The 16,806-nt window shown below is 38.9% G+C and overlaps 2 protein-coding genes across 3 annotated transcripts in view; one reads left to right on the forward strand and one right to left on the reverse strand.

The window, feature by feature from the left end:
* The window catches only part of peb (zinc finger protein pebbled), a 50,434-nt gene that overhangs the window by 2,166 nt on the left and 31,462 nt on the right, over window positions 1–16,806 (forward strand). The window contains exon 1 of one of the 2 annotated variants that reach the window (XM_089848558.1): window positions 16,268–16,676. The exons of the other annotated variant lie outside the window; for it this stretch is intronic. The gene's annotated coding sequence lies outside the window, so the exon portion shown is untranslated. Of the gene's footprint in view, window positions 1–16,267; window positions 16,677–16,806 lie in introns of those variants that run through there. 2 annotated transcript variants of the gene reach the window in all.
* LOC149651585 (uncharacterized) lies at window positions 13,019–15,839 on the reverse strand. Its single transcript, XM_089847163.1, has 5 exons — window positions 15,790–15,839; window positions 15,694–15,746; window positions 15,569–15,619; window positions 14,744–14,802; window positions 13,019–14,506 (listed from the first exon to the last, which is right to left on the reverse strand). The coding sequence occupies exons 1-5, from the start codon at window positions 15,837–15,839 to the stop codon at window positions 14,411–14,413; spliced, it is 309 nt and encodes a 102-aa protein (XP_089703289.1). The 3' UTR covers window positions 13,019–14,410.

Raw genomic sequence — 16,806 nt, forward strand, 5'->3', positions numbered from 1 at the left:
TTAGATAATGGAAGTGAGTTCTCAAACATAAAAGGGTTAATTATAATGAAATGTCAATGTTTTTCAAGTGCTACTTGGCGTTCAAAATATTCGAAAAGTTCTTACTAATCGCTTTTCCCGACCATTAAGCCTTTCTAACTTTCCTAAGCCTAATCATGAAGAAGAAAAGGGAGCTCTGTAGAAATATTTAAGGTAAAGGGGCGGAGGGTTACTTTTTGTCCTGTCCATTCTCTCAGACCTTAATGCCCTTTTTCTCTGATGAGATTTTTTCGATCTAAGGGCAGAGAGACAAAATGAACTGACTGAACTTTCGGAATGGATGACCCGTTAGATTTGTACACTATAATAAAAAAATAAAAAAGAAAACTAAAGTTTCCCGGTCGATGATAATGAGAGAGTGAGAGAGAGGAAATTCAAGATGTCGTGCGCCAAGTATAATTTATTTTATTTTTTTTAGGACGTTTTTTCTTCTGTATCCATATTGACTCTTGAAGGGGGGATTCTGGGAAGGTATAAGGGAGGGAGGGGGGGACACCGTGACATTAGGATTTATAACTTAAAACAATGCTAGAAGGAGAAGCCTATAGCCTAGAACCTACTGACTAAAAACCCCCCCTTTATGAGCGACGACCTCGCGGTTGCTATAGAAATCTGGATTGTTTTGGATTTGGAAAAGATATATTCTGTGATCCAACAGAGTTCAGGTTGCGGCGTTTCTCTCTCTTTTTTCCCTTTTTTTCTTTCTTTATCCCCTTGAGATTTAGATACGTAATTCCTGGGGTATAATTCCTTCCCTCTTCGTCTAAAAGTGCGGGACTTCCAAGTATCTCGCATCGTAGTTTCTTTGGGGCAGGTAATTAAGGGGATTATGGTTTTTGGTTTTTTTTTTTTTTTGTTAATTGGAAAAATGGGATGTCTTTCTTGACTCTTGAAATGGATGAAGGTATCATAATTATCGTGGATTCGTAATTAATTTAGTTTGTATCTATGAGAGTATCTTTAATTATAAAGGTTTTAAATTGAAAGTTGTTGTTATTGGAATATTTGGAAAGTGATTCAGATGTCGCATTTGCATATATAGAACAAATATGTCTACTGTATAGTCTGTATTCGAGGTTCATGATTGGTTATCCCGTATTGTAGCCTTGATGTCGTACTATGTGACACCAAAATATTTTCCCATCAAAATCCTTAGTACGCCCACACACTTAAGTACACCTGCGATCAATGTACATTTCATCTGTGTTAAAAATATCTCTCAACAACTCGGCTATGATCTAGTTACAATATTTGCGTCGTAACAAGAAGTGATATCTAGTTTACTAGGAATTGGTTTAGGATGCCTGAGTATTCGCGCGCCATAGTCCCAGTCCCCCTTTCAAAATACATTTTCGCCTCTCCTCAGTCGGAAAATATGACTATAATATTCGTCATTCGCGATCGCGCTGATGTGAGTTTTCAAGAACCAATGAGATGCTGGTTGTAATTTAGAGGCGGGGATTAGCTCCGGACCTACTATACGTTTGGACTGGAGATAAAGTTGGAAATGTGGCGAATTTATACCCTCTCCCTCCCCAATAAACTATAGATATCACTTCTTGGTCGTAATTCGTCGTTACTTTGACGGTCCTTATTATAATAACATTCAGGCACATCCCTTATTGTTAAATTATCTGTAATTGCTCATTGGATAAGCATTTTTTAAACCCAAAAAAAAAGAAAAAAAAGAAATTCATTTGTTTTTAATCAAGAAAAATAATTATTGAATCAACAAAAAACATATTGGTTTTAAACTTCAAAGACGCCGTCTTATTTTCTTTCTCAAATTATACCTAACCCCTTCCTATTTTTTTGAATTGGACACTTTTGGGTTGGTGGGGTGTACTCTTGTCAAAATTTACTTTACTTTAGTTTAAGTGTTCCCAATAATTTGGTGGTACAAATCTAGGGCAGATAACGAGAATAGAGAGAGTATGTGTTTGTGTGTCTTCATCGAGGGAAGCACGTCGATAGGAAAATTTCTTCCTTTTTTTCTTTTTACCATTCCGAAAACGAAAGTCCCTGAATTTTTGCACTGTACTCTTCCCTTTCACATATAATTCTTCAATACTACGGTAATTAAATCTTTTGTTAAGATTGGGTTGCGCAAAATATGTCGTCCTTTTTGCGTATTTGAGCCCAAAAAGAATTTCTTTTTTACTTAATATCGACAATTATAATTATAACGATTGTTAGTTTTGGGTTGTACCGTAGTTCAAATGGTCAAGGAGATGTAGATTATGACAACCGAGCGTGTATTTTTCACCCACTTTTCGAGGAGTATCGAATTCTAGATCAAAAACGACCTCCCATCTTGTTTATTATATGACAAGGTATATTGAAAAATGTGGAATGGTTTTTTTAAGTTGAAGGTGTTGTGGTGAGGGTTCTTTACGAGATATTGTCATGTGGGAACATTTTGCCGTCGTAGTGAAGGGTTATGTACGATCAAGAAGCGAGTGATATCCAGTTTATTAGGGAGAAGGTATAAATTCGCCACATTTCCAGCTCTTTATCTCCAGTCCAAACGTAGGCATCCGGAGTTAATCCCCGCCTCTAAATTACAACCAGCATCTCATTGGTTCTTGAAAACTCAAGACGCGAATGTCGAAAATTACGTATTTTCCAACTGAGGAGATGCGAAATACCCCGGCCTCCTTTTACGTCCCCCCTTGTATTTTGAAAGGGGGACTGGGACTATGGCGCGCGAATACTTTGGCATCTTATAACTTCTCCCTAGTAAACTAGATATCCCTTCTTGGTACGATATTGTCATGTTGGGTACATTTTTAAGGATGGAGAACTGGCGGCTTGTTTAGTAAAAAAATTCCCTTTGTTTCTGATTTATTGGAAAAATTCCTCAGAAGTTTACCACGGTTCTGGGCTTCTGGCTGGCATCCATGTTGCTGGATTTCAGCTTTGCTTCCGAGTTGAATCCACCAATATGGCCGTGTAAATTATTAGCTCCTTCCCAAAACGAAAGAACTCTCTATAGTGCATTTAGTTGCCGAAAGTTATGATGTAGACGTCACAATTATGAGATGAATTTGCTCATCTGCTTTCTCTAAATTATAAACATTATTTGGACAGCTTAAATTTATTTTCAATTTTATTCCGTTTCACATTTCCTTCAAGGCGTTTTCATTTATGAAAAAAAATCTATCGTTTTTTACCCATTTTTTTGCGGCATGGAAAATATTTTCCAAAAAAAATGTGCACCTCTTAAGACAATATATAGGGTGATGAACATTGGGTGACATCTGCAGTGAACAAAAATGTTCAAATTGGGGTGAGTTGGGATGGTTTTAGTTACTACAACAACGCGTGCATGCATGCGCGCTTTCAAAAGGGTATACCCGTCTCTAATTAGCCTAAATAAGACCTACACAAAAGCCAAGTAAAATTTTTCAATGATTCTTGAAAGAAAGTTTTTGGCAAAAATTAAGGGAGAAAAAAAAGTTTTTCTCTTTTTTTTTTCTTGTGTTCCTTCCTGTCTACGTTTAGACGCGTTTATTCTTCACCCAAAAAAAGATGACAACACCCACGGGTCAACTTTTAAACAAATAATTAAGAAAAGAGTATCTTTTTTCACTTAAATTTTTTTAGTTTTTAATTTTTTTTTTTTTTCAAAGTTTTTCCGAAACTTTCTATGAGACGTAATTGGGGTAATTGCAAATGATACCTAAGGTTTTTCGTTTTTTGAAGCATCCTTTGTGTTGCGTGGTGTGGAAATCGACTGAAACTGATGTATAATACTCAATATTATTGAAAAAAGGTAAAAATTGTTAAGCCTAATTCTCTATTTTAGTTTGAAGAATGAAACCCTTTTTTCATTTGTTAGTTCCACGTTCTTTTGTAAGCCTAGATTTTCTCCACTGCAGTCTAGCATCCCACTTCATTTCGGTTAGTGTTAAGCCTACTTTGATACTTTTTTTAAGTAAGTTTAGGCCTAATGCAGAGATGATATATACATAGTTTACACGCAAGGAGGGTTCATAACATTTGCACCAGCAGACCACGCGACGTAGAGTGTAAAATTTTACGCTCTAAGTCGCCTGGTCTCCTTGTGTAAACTATGTATTCTTCACCTCTACGTCCTTAAGCCTAATGTTGTACAAAATATCCTGACGTTAATCCTGTGCCTATTTTGATCATGTTAAGCCTATTTACCTAAACCTAACACCTCCATAAAATTTAAAGATTTTAGACCAAACTCAGACATTCAAATATACACGCGTATATATTGACTCTTATCATGAGTGAATAATATGCTAGCTCCCTATAAGTTACTCAGGCTCCATAGGTGTAATGTATCCAGCGATTTCTTCTCATTTCGCCCGCGCGGGAAAAAAATCCGAATGTTGCGCTCTCTCTTGTCGAAAAAAAATCCCGCTCGTACGGCTCCTCGACCTCGAGTCGTCGGCTGCTTTTTCACCAAGGGAGTGTTTTAGTCCTGAATGTTTGTTTTAACAATTTAACATTAAATCATGGCGTTTGTGTCATATTAGTACTGAGACAAAAAAATGCAGGAACTCATGTAAATTACCTATATTGATAAAGAATTCTAAAGATAAGAGTTTTTATTGTGACTTGAAACCAGAAAATTATACAACTGAGCTAAATCCAATCCACTTAACTGTTTTCTTAACCGAGGCTACTGAGCGAAATATTCGGCTGCTTAAATAGCTCCGATATCATTGGCTAGCTGCCACTACACGCGCTTCCGGGGAAAAACCGGAAAGAAGAGTAAATATGATTTTCGTTCACGTGGCGGCCGCAGAGCGTCGCATATAATTGGGAAGCCGGCGGCGCGGGAGAAAACGCTGGACTATAAAAATGAATTGCCTGAGTAACTTATAGGGAGCTGACGTATTATTAACTCATGCTCTTATGAATATTCATTATTTAACCCTAAATTCAAACGCGCTCGTTTTAGGCCTAAGTTAAACCCTAACAAAGTTTAACAATCCATAAAGACAAAGATAAACAAGCATTGCGTGATCATTTGGAAGCGAGAGAGAGAGTGAATTCCATTTTTTTTTTCTCTCCGTTCCGCAGTGTTTCCTGTCACTTCGTAAGTTTTATTGTTCTTAAATGACAGATGATCGCCAAGGCTTAGCTTTGAGTTTTTTAAACCCTTTTAATGAACTCGCAAACAGGTGACTTTCGTTTTTACCAAAAGAACCAGATGTCAATGTTTAAAAGATATTTTTCAAGGCCTATATTTAAGCTAAGCTTTCTTCCGAAGGGGAAGTCGAAGACTCGAAAGAAATGTGGTCTTTTCCTTCTTGAAGAAAGCCTGTAAACTCTTTCCCAGAGGGATTTTCCATTCAGAACTTTAGAAAATCGGTTTTTTCTTGATTCCCTCCATGAAGATTGTGTATTTCTTTATGTCAGATCCCTTTTAAACCCATCTTTCTTTATATAGAACAGAGTAAAGCTATTTTTAGATCCTTTTCTCGGGATTTTTCGACCTCTGAAAGGTCGCTACTGGCATCTTTCATTCATGGATGGGGAAGGTTTCTAAAAATGGATGTCTCTTTTTTTTTCATACCCAATCTGTTATTTCTCTTTCACTGGCAACCACTTACGTTTATCTCAATTTTAAAGAGGGCATGTAATGTCTTAGTAAATATATAAAAAGGGTTATAAATTACGGTGGGGTTTTTTTAAGTCTTCAAGTGATGGTTTGTTTGAACCAATTAGAAGTCTCTCTAAAAGAGTGACAAATTAGGCTTAACTCGTCACACAAAGAATTAGGTTTAGAAATGTGTCCATAAAAATATTACGTTAGGATTAAGAAACGAACAAAATATACTTAATTATTTCTAGAGAAACCCTTTAATTCAGGCTTAAATAATACAAATAAGGCTTAGCAATTTAATAAATCAACGCGATTATCAAAACCCCCCTTTTTTCAATTAAAAAAAAAGAGACCTAATTATCAATTTCTTTGATAATGAAAATTCATTAGGCAGAACAAAGAACGGAGATAGTTAAAAGTTTACCCTTTTAACCAGGTTAATTTATTTTATAAACTAAAGTTCAGCTGGTGTATCGTGTGTGTCGTCTGCAGTTGACATTGCAAGGGCGGGACCAAACCCACCCCACAAAAAAAAAATTAAAAGAAAACCTTACTCCATCAATCTTTTTGTAATTAAAAATTTAAATTTTCTGGGGGGAATTTCAGTTAATTCGATTAAACTAGCTTCTGTTTTAAGATAGAGACTAAATTTTACATCGCAACTGTTTTGAGGAGAAGTTTCCCTTAGGGGGCTGGTTATGTGTCTTCATAAGACGAGGGGGAAACTTCTGAAGTAGCAGGTAGTATTTTTAGTACAGGAGAATATATAGGATATTTTTTTTGTTCAAAGTTATTTCTCACTCGACATAATAGCTTTTGAACGCTTGGTATATTATCTAGGTCAAATTTGCTATAGCTAAAAGGGATTTTTTCTCTCTGCCTCTCTCTCTCTCTCTCTCTCTCTCTCTCTCTCTCTCTCTCTCTCTCTCTCTCTCTCTCTCTCTCTCTCTCTCTCTCTCGCCTTCCCTGATATTTAATAGTTTTCTGGTGTCTGCGTTATCCCTATGGAATTTTTTTCCATCATCTTTACTTAGTTTTAAATTCGAATCAGCCTCTCAAAGTCCCTTTTTTCCCCCAACAGAGTTGGACTGACTCTAAGTTAGTTTTTATTTTGTAATTTGATTTGACCTAATTTGGTCTTTATCCTTATGTCAATAAAGATTGCACAGTCTTCTTGATCTAGAGGATGTATTAAAGATTACTTAAGTGATGTGATGTGTTTGGATTTAAATACAGGGTGTCGCAAAACGTTTGGTTGGTACGACCAGTAACGAAGTATAGTGGGATGGTTTTATGGGAAATCAATTATGTAACTACTGTTTTCAAGTTGTGATGCTAGTGTTTAATGGACGACCCCTTAATTAGATTAGAAATCTTTGTCTTTCAGTTTATTATTTTATTTTAAGGGGCCATCCGTAAAACATTCTAATGCTCATAACTTGTTTAGGTGGTGTCCCTTACTGGACAAACTCGGTCATAGAAGTTACTTATATTTTCGATTCAAAATTGATTTTCCATAGAACTATCCCACTCAATTACATCGCGTCCTATAATTACCCTTCCTTGCTTTTTGGAGCACTCTGTATCTAGAGAGTGTTTGCAAATATGGCGGCGATGCGTTGGTAAGGGTGGCCCTGAGACCACGACCGTCGACACTACTCTAGTCTGAAGAATTTGAATTGAAAGAGTTGAGACGTATTCCTTGTGTATTTTAATGAAGGAAACCATTAGGTAAATAAATGTTCTTGAGACATTAACCGAGCCCCCGGTGCAAAGGAGGTTGGGGGCTGGAGGGGGGTGTTAGGTAAAGTGCGCCTAGAGTCCTTAGACCCTTTAGGAGTCCTTCCTCTTTGCTCTTTGGCTTTGCATGGACGCAAAATCGAAAATTGGATGTTTTCACCTGGATAGCGGACGGTCTCCATAGAAACCAACCTGAAAACGATAAACTAAAACTCTCTAGAGTCGTTTGTTCTGTTCTCTCTTCGTGTCGGCCTCAAACTTGGCGGCTACTGTTTTCTTTATTTTGTTCATTTATCCCCTTACACTCCCCCCCCACCCACTTCCATTACTCGGACACTGTAGTTAGATTCATGTAAGGGGAGCGTCACTAATGACAATTTGGTATTCCCGCTTTCACCACAAGTTTTGGGTGATGGTTTCGTGAAATTTCACAAGATTCCCTTCATTATTTCACGAGATTTATAACGTCTCCATTTTTATTTCACGAGATTTTTAACTCCCTCCATTTTATTTTACGACATTTTTAACTCCCCAGATTTTATTTCACGACATTTTTAACTCCCCAGATTTTATTTCACGACATTTTTAACTACCCAGATTTTATTTCACGAGATTTTTAACTCCCCTCAATTTATTTCACGAGATTTTTAACTCCCCTCAATTTATTTCACGAGATTTTTAACTCCCCTCAATTTATTTCACGAGATATTTAACTCCCCTGATTGTATTTCACGAGATTTTTAATTGTAATTATAAACTAAGAAAGGATGTATTAGATTCCTTAAAGGAAAGAAAACGCAGGAAATTCAAAGTGATACCTGTGCAATCCATCCTATTGATATTGTAATCACGTAGTATTTTTTTAAGATGAGTGGGGAGGTAACGAGCATGCGCGGTTCCTTATAGTTCCTTTGAAAAATCCTTGGATACCTTCTTAAAAATATTGCGTAATTTTTGGGTGAAATTTCAGGTGATATTTTGATTACTAGCCGGGAATTTTTGTGTTAGATAATTTTAAAATTATGGTATGACTAATTTATTTAATTTTTAATTGGATGAGAGCATTATAAAAATAGGAAAAAATTAATTTCGGGGGGCTGATCACTTCTGATTGGGATGCGATGTAAACAAACAAATAAACAACACTTAATCAATATATTTAATTAATTTAATCATAATATTATTGTTATTGTTGCTTGATTTAATCACTCTTAACGTGATATATTCAATATAAGTATTATTTAAGGACTCTAAACATTTTAAGCGTACATTATAAACCCTTTTAATCAAAATTAATTAAATCTAGAAACGATTTAATCAATGTAATCAACTAAGGGGTGTGACTTTAAACGAGGAAGTGAGCTCTCGAAAAACATTATCAGTTATAAGAGTTAAATTTCGGCGGAAAAAAAGACTATAATCGTATCAGAATACTTCCATACCCAAATTTAATATTAATATTTATTTATTTATTTGAATTATCTTCTTGTCTTCTGTTGTTGTTTGACGCAAGAACGACTCTGGGATTAACTGGTTATTAACTCTTTATTAATTTAGTTAAAACATTTTAGTTAATTTCCGGGAACAATATACTGAACTGACTTTGAGAACTGAACAACTGACGACGTTATCGGAATGTTATCCGGTTATATAGTTAAGGCATCGCGACAAAAAATAAAGATTACAACAATGACCGCGATGCATAAAAAACACAAGTATAGAAAATATAATCTGGATATAGATAAAAAACAACCGGTATTATCTCTAATTTACAACAGTCCCTCTTAATATCGGTGGTTTCAATCTTCTATCCAGGGGGTGGTCATTTAATTATTTCCAGTCCAAGGGCTTTGACGCAGAGGAGATGCTTTGGACGGAACAGGCTCTTTGTACAGATGTCAGCTGGCATTTCCTCTGTTGGTAGATACCGGACGGCTATATGTCCCTCTTCTTCCAGGTCGCTGGTCCATTTCTTTTCTCTGGCAATGATCGACTTGTCGAACCGGGTTGACTTTATGATTTCTTCGAGGGATTCTGTTAATCCTTCCGGGACGACCATATATTTTTCCTCCTCGAGTTCGCCATTAAGATAGGCCGTGACGACATCCATTTGGTGGACTTCCAAACCGATTTCCACAGCAAGGGCCATAAGCAGTCTTATCGAGCTGGTTCTAATGACGGGTGCGAACGTCTCTTGGTAGTCGATCCCTGGTCTCTGGGCAAAACCTTTCGCTACGAGCCTGGCTTTCCTTTTCTCTACTTCTCCGCTGGGTAAGTACTTCGTTCGGAAGACTAAACGATTTCCAAGGACCTTCTGGTTTTCCGGACAGTCAACGATGTCCCAGGTTTCGCACTTGATAAGCGAAACGAACTCTTCCGTTACTGCTTTCCTCCAGTCGTTTGCGTACGGAGAAGCCAGGGCTTGCTTCATGGACAAAGGTTCTGACAAGATGGCTAGGTTTGCTGACTCATCAGACAGGGTTTCTTGCTCGTCAGTAGCCTCTTCAGTGGACTCTTCTGAGACGCTCGGAATCATGTTGAACGATTTTTTCGGTCGTCCGGGTACTCCAGTTCTTATTTTCTTCGGTCTTCCGGGACCTTTCTTCAGAACGAGGGTTTCTGACGGTTCTTCGAAGACGTCCTCGTTTTCCTGGGCATTAGGTTCTTCCGGGGTTTCATCTATGAACTCCTTTTTGACTTCTTTGAATTCTTCTCTGACAGACGGTTTTGCAGCGTGTGTAGTGGCCGGGACTTCGATTTCGCCTTTAGCTTTGCTTCCGTATTTCAGGTTGACTTCTGGAGTGGCGAAATCATCATATCCGCCTTGTTTATTAAATTCTCCCAGGAACTTGACATTTCGACTCCGGTAAATTTGCTTCTCGGACGGAACCCATAGTCGATAGGCCTTCGAGACTTCAGAATAGCCGATGAAAACGCATTCTTTGCTCCTGGCTGCTAACTTCCCCTTCCTTTTATTTTCGTCCAACAGCAAAGCTTTGTCGCCGAAAATCTTCAAATGTTGCAGGGATGGCTTCTTTCCGGTCCATCTGGTAAATGGTACTTCTCCATTTATGCTCCGGGAAGGACAACGGTTTCGAATGTAGTTAGCCGTGGCCATCGCTTCTGCCCAGAATGATGGTGGAAGTTGCGCTTGTATCATCATACATCGGGCCATATCTAGGAGTGTTCTGTTCTTTCTTTCGGCAATGCCATTCTGTTCCGGGGTGTATGGTACGGTGAGCCTTCTTTTTATCCCAGAGTCTTTCAGGAATCTGTCGAATTCATTGTTGCAGTATTCGGTTCCGTTGTCGGACTGCAAGGTCTTGATTTTTCTCCCGGTTTCCACTTCAGCTCGTTGCTTGAATTCTTTAAAGGCTTTCAACACTTCGCTCTTGTGTTTTAAAAAGCTGACTTCACTCCACCGGGAATAATCATCAGTGAAAACGACGATGTACTTGGCTCCGCTCATTGACGTTACTCTCATCGGCCCGCATACGTCAGAGTGTACTATTTCCAGGACATGTGAGGTGCGGCTATCTTCGGTTTTCGGCAACGGCTCCTTCGATTGCTTTCCTTTGATACAGATTTGGCAGATTCCCAGGCTCCCATCTTTTTCAATGTTGAGCCCCGTAGCCAAATTCTTCCGGGCCATTTCCTTTAAACTTCTCTCGTTCAAGTGACCGAGTAGGAAATGCCAGTTCTCCAGGTTGCTTCTAGGCTTTATTTCCGATTGCACTGCATGGACCGTTTCTTCAGCCTTTCTCAGGAAATAAAGGTCTCCAACTCTGTCAGCAACTGCAATCACTTCCCCGGTTGCCGTCTTAATCCAGGCCTGCGACTTCTTGAATGTGACCTCACGTCCTTTGTCTGTCATCTTGGCAATGGATAGGAGATTTGTTCTTAAATCCGGGACATGAAGGGCTCGTTCCAGGCGAAGAATTCGATTTTCGCTGCCATTCGTTGCGGGTACTTTTACTTCGCCAACACCTCGTATCTTCGTTGACTCTGCAGTGGCCAGGTTTAAAGATTTCGTGGTCTCTTCGTAAACGTTGAAACGATCTCTGTTGGAAGTCATATGTGAGGTGGCTCCGCTGTCCAGGCACCAGGAATCGTGATCAGCCTTCAGGTGCAATGCGAATTCTTCCTCGGCCAAATTTTCTGCCAGTACATGATGGGCGTTTTCCTTCTTTCTGGTTTTTCTTTCTGAACCATTGTCTCTGTCGGGGCAATCGGCTACCTTGTGGCCGGGTTTCCTGCATCCATGACACTTGTACTTAAAGGTCGTGCTTCCTCGTCCACGTAAGCTTCTTCCTCTACCCCTTTCTGCAGTTTTCCGGGAAAAGTGGTTACTGCCCATCATCGCATTCTGCACGGGTTCGTCTTCCCTTGAGTTCTTGGCGTCCGATTCCTCCAGGATCTTTATTTTTAAGGCTTCCGGATCAGGTAACGTATCCCTGGACTCTATTGCGCACCGGAAGTTCTCGTACGATTCTGGTAGACTGTATAACAACATAATGGCCAGTAGGTCGTCGTTTACAGCTACTCCCATGTCAGCCAACTTGTCTACTGCGTCGAAGAATTCTCGGACGTGATCCCGGACATCTTCTCCCTCCTTCATTTTCTTGAGGGTCAGTTTCTTCAGCAGCGTGGCTTTCCGGGCAGGTCCACTGGACTGGTAGATGGATTCGAGCTTCTGCCATACTTCCCGTGAGGTCGTGCAATTCTTTACTTGCTTCAACTCCGACGGACTGATCGACAAGATTAGGTCCGCTCTTGCCTTCCGATCATTACTGTCCCAGGTAGCGACCGCCTGGGCGTTTCCTTCCGTTCCCCGCACCGGAGTTGGCCTCGTTGAAGTTCCATCTACGTACTCCCAGAGATCGTTCTTTTGAAGCAGGGCTTCCACTTGCATTTTCCAGGTATCATAATTATCCTTAGTTAACGTCTCGATTCGTCCCAGGTGATTTCCGGCCATTCTCCGTTTGACTCCGCACCTTAAAGGATAATCTTCCCGGCGTTAAACTTTTTATGACTTCTAAACCTTTGCGCAGTGGAAGCGTGCTGGGCCCATAACCTGTTGTTGTTTGACGCAAGAACGACTCTGGGATTAACTGGTTATTAACTCTTTATTAATTTAGTTAAAACATTTTAGTTAATTTCCGGGAACAATATACTGAACTGACTTTGAGAACTGAACAACTGACGACGTTATCGGAATGTTATCCGGTTATATAGTTAAGGCATCGCGACAAAAAATAAAGATTACAACAATGACCGCGATGCATAAAAAACACAAGTATAGAAAATATAATCTGGATATAGATAAAAAACAACCGGTATTATCTCTAATTTACAACATCTTCACCCTTGAAGGAATATTCCCTCAGTCCCTTGTCTTTATTTGTCATCTTCAACCTAAAGTTATCTTAATATTCTTGGCCCCCTTCTCTTCATCCCCTCGTTTCTTCCTCTCTCTCTCTCTCTAGTCTGGAAAGTCATGAAGAAGTCGAAGAACCACCATCTTCATTCAGGTGTCTCTATGTTGTTGAACCTTTCCTTTATATACAGAGAGGCGAATCCCTCACTCCTCAGTTCAGTTCTGTTTGTTTCCCAAACAAGATTCGAGGGGACATTCCTTAGTTTTCGGAAGATGATTTCTATTAAAAATATATCGGAAAACTTTAAAAATCAGAGACTATTTCCGCGGAAGTAAATAATATTTATTTGTGAGATAGCTTTAGAGAGGAAATACAATAGTTTTAGCGTTGTTTTTAAGAGTGTACACATCACATACACATCTTTGAATCTTTCACAAGAAATATTTCCGCTTCATAGAACCGGCGCTCTTTGTTGGCTAGGAAAGATTTTTTTTTATTTTCAAGATGGAAAGAGTACTGTAGATAAGGATGAATCTCGTGCCTATCAAACGTATTTACTTTGCCATTAAGTTTATTGCATTCTTTGATTGAAATATCTTTGCTATGAGATGATGGATTTATTTTTAAAGTTTCTTACATACCCACGAAGTGTGGTCGGATTTTTGGGGGTGGGCGATGTAAAGATGCTATTCACCTCTACTGAACAAGACAGCATCATAAGCAACCTACGAAAATATTTTGGGCCCCAACGGGTTAAGAATTTCTCACTTTATTTGGTAGGGCTACCCCTATGAGTTGTTTTTAGTGCAAAACACGAGTGTGTTGTGATTGGAACACTTCTACATGGGAATGTACCTAATCACCTTAGGTATTTCCGCCGAGGGACTGGTCACTACTCTAATGATTAAGCTTTAATCCTTGATTAATTAAGAACTAATTACGTTTTTGGTTTAATTGGATTATTCAGGTAAAAATATACATCCTACCCAAACAAAATTAGGTTGATTTGAAACAGATAAAATATCAAAGAATTTATAATTTTAGTCGTTAGTTAGTGCGCTAATTACGATGACTGTAATTAAAGATAATCGTGTGTTCACCAGCTTAATGCTTTCATATCGGCAATTAAAAATGATCTTAGTGATTAAATTTAACTTTAGAATCAGGGGAAATTTTAAAAATTCAGTTTCTGTAAAATGAATCGTCTTTATTTCACCAAAAACGGATTTATGGGATAAGAACGTCGGAGTTAGTGAATTCACTCCCCATCCTCGCATACTTTATTGAGAAACTTCGTCTGCTTATATTTTGACTCCACCCACAAATTCTGTATATAGCTACTTCTAGAGATCGAATTTGTGGGTGGAGTCAAAATATAAGCAGACGAAGTTTCTCAATAAAGTATGCGAGGATGGTACTAGAGGCTAAAGCTATGATCCGACGTTCTTATCCCATAAATCCGTTTTTGATTTCACCCATTTTAATAATACAACGTTATTTGAACTCCAATCTTACTTAAATTTTAATTAATAACTTTGAGAAAACTAAAACATTTTCAACATCGACTACGTATGCAAATTTTGTCCAGAGAGAACATTTTTCCAACTTGTTAGAGATGGAATAAAATATATAAATAAATAAATGAAGCGTAGATGATAGTCATCCCCGGTCATGCCCCATCCCTGGAAAGATATTTTCCCAATCCACAGGTGGCAACAAAAAAAAAACCGTCCTGGCAATCCTGCATTGCCTGGCGCGCTAGAGACTAGAGAGAAGGAGCAGAGAATATGTAAATTTCCTGTTACGCAGCGCTCATCCTCCCTGCATCCAACGTCCCGAAAAATAAGGATAGATACGGGTCGAAAGGGGGGAACGAAATAAACGTTTCAGGGGGGGGAAGAGAAAAAGTTTAGTCAGTTTTCCGGACCTTTTTATCCTGGTCTCTTCCCTCTTCCATCAACTACCAGTACCACCTCCTCTTCTCCTCTTCTCCTCTTCTTACTTCTCTAGATTTTTCATCCGATCCCAAGATGGCCGCGACGCCATCATCCTTCGTACTTTTTAATTTTACACGTAATTTTAATTACGGTAAAATTTAAGAAACGGCACCAAAACCCCTGTCCCTGTCCCTGTCCCTGTCCCTGTCCCTGTCCCGGACGCGTCCGCGAAACGAACGCTTACGATGAGAGAGAGAGGGAAACCGGTCGCGTCCGCGAAACGTACGCTTACGATGAGAGAGAGAGATCGCTAGCGTACGCGGTGGCGATACGAAGCTCCGCGTAGAGAGAGAACTGCAACTTAGTGAGAGGGGGAAGAGGGAGAGGGGGCATCCCGCTCGGAGAGAGAGGAAAGAAAGGTAGTTTAAATCTCGCGGGCTTTTTTGAGTGAAGGGAAACAAGATGATAATTTTCGTGCACTACTGCACTTTTTTAATTTTACACGGAATTTTATTCCGTTAAAATTTAAGAAACGGCACCATGCGCGTGATACATCAGAGATTATGCTGAATGGTTAGGTTAGGTTAGGTTAGGTTTCGTAAAATAGAGGGGACGGTTTACGGTCATAGTGATTTCTGGTTTAGGGGATCCAGGATTTGGTTTTAGATACATTATTTGATTCGTATGGTTTTGAAAAATTATACTTTAGTGGGGTGCACAATTTAGTTTCATTAATATTATTTGAAATGTGACGTTATTAGAAATTAAGGGGATACACGATTGCGTTTCAGAAATGTTTTTAGTTGTACGATTTATTGGAGATCAACTATACGGGGGGTCACGTGAGCCGTGTAAAATTACTATTAAGGCCCAGCCCTTGGGCCATCTTGTTTTACTGGTTCTTGTTCTCCCTCCTATATGTAGAAATACTCCCAATGCTCCTATATAGGGATAAGAACGTACGTCAGAGCAGAGAACGCCAAGAGCTCGTCGTGCGTGATGACAGGGGTCTGACCTAAAGATTTAATCGCTATAAACGAATTAAGTGTTGGAATTTTGTTATAATTTCTCCGGTATTAAGAAAACTTTCGTCTAGAAGACGTATCTATACGTTAAAGGTTTTCGTACACTTTTATCAATAATGTTTTTTAAATTCTGCATAATTTTCTTGTCAAATTTGAGCTTTAATGTTCATCCCAAGTCGAAGAAGTGAAGAAGTTGTTATTTTCAAAAAGAATTAGCCTCTTGCGTTCTTGAAAACGAATCTTTGACTTAGGTAAGCTCCAGTCTTTGAACGACTTGGACATCACCGTAATTAATTTTCCAAGCCGCTATGATGTTATAAAAATAAGATTAGACTTGTTTACAAAGTCCAACCTTTTCTGATACTCGAAAATGCAGCTATTAATCGTATTTAGTTCAAATTAGGTTCAGTTCGATCTTCATATACAATCCCCTCGCATCTCTCTATACCTCCACCTCCTCCTCCTTCGGGATCTTTGGAATGGCATCGCCTAAGAAATTAACTACGTGTAGAAAAGACGAAAAGACTCTAGTAGAGTAGAGGGATCTACAGCTAGGGATCCGAGATGCAGACGTGAAAGAGGAAAAAAATTGTATAAATTCGAGCAAGGCCCCGTTTTTTCCTCTTCTCTGATAGTGGTTTTTGGAAAAGTTTTTCCTCCCATCCCATATTATCATCCCTTTCCTCCCCCCCTAACCTTAGAAGGCGGAACCACCACTATTCACTGGAGAGAAACGGAGAGAAAAATTCTCTCTAGAATATATTCCCTACACAGTTCGCGCCGTCGGGCTTGTGTAGTAGTTGTCCCAGCTCTGTTTTTCCTCCTCTCCTCCGCGGATTTTTATGTTTTGTTTCATTTTAAGTTCATCATTTTGTTTAGTTTGTTTGTGTTTATTAAGCCTAATTTTGGACTACTAATTAAACGCCTAACTATTGGAACAATTAACGAACTTATTATCAACGGAAGGGTTCAGGTAAATAATGTTTTTGAAACAGTTTTCTGGTGTTGGTGTTGGTATTGGAATTACTGGGATAGAGATGCATGGGAGGAAAATAAGCCAAGGCTTAATAAGGGAGAGATGCTGAGAGATGGAGCGGAGGGAG

Source organism: Phalangium opilio, unplaced genomic scaffold, assembly GCF_054372755.1.
Source record: "Phalangium opilio isolate 3A_F unplaced genomic scaffold, DU_Popi_V2 ptg000082l_1, whole genome shotgun sequence".
NCBI lineage: Eukaryota > Metazoa > Arthropoda > Arachnida > Opiliones > Phalangiidae > Phalangium > Phalangium opilio.

Coding starts and splice junctions, on each gene's coding strand:
- LOC149651585 (XM_089847163.1), bottom strand. CDS start 15,839: ATGCAGAATTTAAAAAACATTATTGATAAAAGTGTACGAAAACCTTTA. Junction 15,747..15,789: donor AGTGTACGAAAACCTTTAAC/GTATAGATACGT, acceptor TTAATACCGGAG/AAATTATAACAAAATTCCAA. Junction 15,620..15,693: donor TATAGCGATTAAATCTTTAG/GTCAGACCCCTG, acceptor ATCCCTATATAG/GAGCATTGGGAGTATTTCTA.